Source organism: Geospiza fortis, unplaced genomic scaffold, assembly GCF_000277835.1.
Source record: "Geospiza fortis unplaced genomic scaffold, GeoFor_1.0 scaffold806, whole genome shotgun sequence".
NCBI lineage: Eukaryota > Metazoa > Chordata > Aves > Passeriformes > Thraupidae > Geospiza > Geospiza fortis.
The window spans coordinates 132,343-134,607 of NW_005054722.1; the positions used below are offsets into that span (position 1 = coordinate 132,343).

Here is a 2,265-nt window from a genome sequence, read left to right on the forward strand (position 1 = left end):
CCAGCACCCCATTCCCCCCCAGTTCCCCCATTCCCATCCCACTCCGGCCCCTCCTCACAGACAGACCGGGGGTGACCCCTGCCACCCTCGAGCCGTGTCCCCAAGCCCCGGTGCCACCCTGGTGCCACCCCGGTGCCACCCGGTGCCAGCCGGTGCCCCACCTGCTCCATGAAGAGCAGCAGCGACTCGCGGTTGTTCTCCCACTCGGCGGGCAGCTCGGAGGCGTGCGGGAATTTGTCGCAGGAGAGCTCCACGGTGATCTCGAAGCAGTTGGTGTGCAGGTAGCTGAAGTCGTTCATGCCTGCGGGGCACAGCGCGGGTGGCAGCAGGGGACAAAGTGACAGGAAAGTCACCGAGCATCCCTGTTGGAACCCTGGTCACACCTGGGAATTTCAGACCTTCTATAGGAACGCGCCCCTTGTTGACGGAGTGACAAAATTACCCTTTGTCCCCTTACAAAGAAGTTTCTCTCCTCAGTTAGGTGAAAAGTTATCTCACGGGACTTTGGGGACTTCACCTCAACCTTAGGGATGGCAAACTGGACAGGAGCCAAACAGTCCTGCCCGGGCAATTTATTAGAAAAAGAAGAGAACAAAAGGAAATAATCACTTTTGTGAGGTGTTTTACCAGGAGCAAGAACCTCTTGCACCCGGCTTGGTTTTTCCTGTGAAGAGTTTTGTTATTTTGTCTTTTATTAAAACTTTTTGTTTCCAACAGATGCCATCCTGCTGATTTTATGCCGTCTGAGGTGGCTTGGGTGTGAAACAGATCCCCAAGAGTTTATGAGAGCTGGCTCGAGGAGATTCCTATTTCAGCAGGCACTGACCCCCAGGAGAACACTGCGTTTAACCCGAGCGCACAGAGAAAACTCCCAAAATTAAACCATAAAACTGAAATGATCAATGTGCACTTTGAATAGAAGTGTGTAATAGCACACGGTGGAAAACTCACAATTTAAGGGTTTAGAAAATATTAATACATAGAAAGCAAAATAGAAGTTTTAGGGCAGAGGCTGCTCCTTCTTTACCTTCCTCTCCATGGGGTTGGGTGGTTTTGTGTAAGTGGATTAAAAATTGCACATTGCAAGTCACACGTTATTGAGTTAAAAATAAAAATAATTGAGGTGTCATTTCTTAATTGGACGGTTTTTCCTTAAAAGGCCTTGTAGAGAGGGAGATAGAGCTCCAATTTCATCTTGTTAGAGTAAATTACTATAAAATTCACGGTTTGTGAGACTGTGATGTAGGTAAGAACTGATAAATGTCTGACTCCAAAGGAGACATACCAGCTTTCTAAAAGAAACAAAAAACCAAAAAATAAACAAAAAAAGAAACAAAAGAGGAAAAAAAAAAAAAAGAAATAGAAAAGAAACAAAAAAATCCACATGTCCCTACTCACTGCCACCATGTGCCACCGGAGCTCAGTGTCCTACTCACTGCCACCATCTCAGAGTGTCCCCACCCACTGCCACCCACCATGTGCCACCTGAGCTCAGTGTCCTACTCACTGCCACCCACCCTGTGCCACCCTCAGTGTCCCTGCTCACTGCCACCCTGTGCCACCTGAGCTCAGTGTCCCTGCTCACTGCCACCCTGTGCCACCTGAGCTCAGTGTCCCTGCTCACTGCCACCCACCCTGTGCCACCTGAGCTCAGTGTCCCTGCTCACTGCCACCATCTCAGCGCCCCCCCCCACTGCCAGCCACAGTGTGCCACCTGAGCTCATGGAGTGTCCCTGCTCACTGCCACCATGTGCCACCGGAGCTCAGTGTCCCTGCTCACTGCCATATGCCACCTGAGCTCAGGGACTGTCCCCACTCACTGCCACTCACCATGTGTCACTTGAGCTCAGTGTCCCTGCTCACTGTCACCATCTCAGAGTGTCCCCACTCACTGCCAGACACCATGTGCCACCTGGTCTCACAGAGTGTCCCCACTCACTGCCATGTGCCCCCTGGTCTCAGGGACCGAACCCACTCACTGCCAGCATCTCAGACTGTCCCCACTCACTGCCAGCCACTGTGTGCCCTCTGGTCTCAGGGACTGTCCTCACTCACTGCCGTGTGTCCCCTGGTCTCAGAGTGTCCCCACTCACTGCCACCATCTCAGAGTGTCCCCACTCACTGCCGTGCGTCCCCTGCTCTCAGGGACCGTCCCCACTCACTGCCAGCCACCGTGTGCCAGTTGGCGCCGTTGATGATGTTGCCGTAGCGCGTGAAGTCGTCGTAGTGGCAGCGGCGGCGCTCGGCGCTGGCCATGGCGGGGTT

General features: G+C 52.9%; 1 protein-coding gene across 1 annotated transcript in view; it reads right to left on the minus strand.

The window, feature by feature from the left end:
* Positions 1 to 2,265, minus strand: part of LOC115949045 (probable carboxypeptidase X1) — a gene marked incomplete at its 5' end in the record, with an annotated part of 13,239 nt that overhangs the window by 8,114 nt on the left and 2,860 nt on the right. Inside the window, 2 exons of the mRNA XM_031065265.1 lie at positions 162 to 301; positions 2,163 to 2,263. Of these exons, the coding sequence (XP_030921125.1) occupies positions 162 to 301; positions 2,163 to 2,263 (241 nt within the window). The remainder of the gene's footprint in view (positions 1 to 161; positions 302 to 2,162; positions 2,264 to 2,265) is intronic.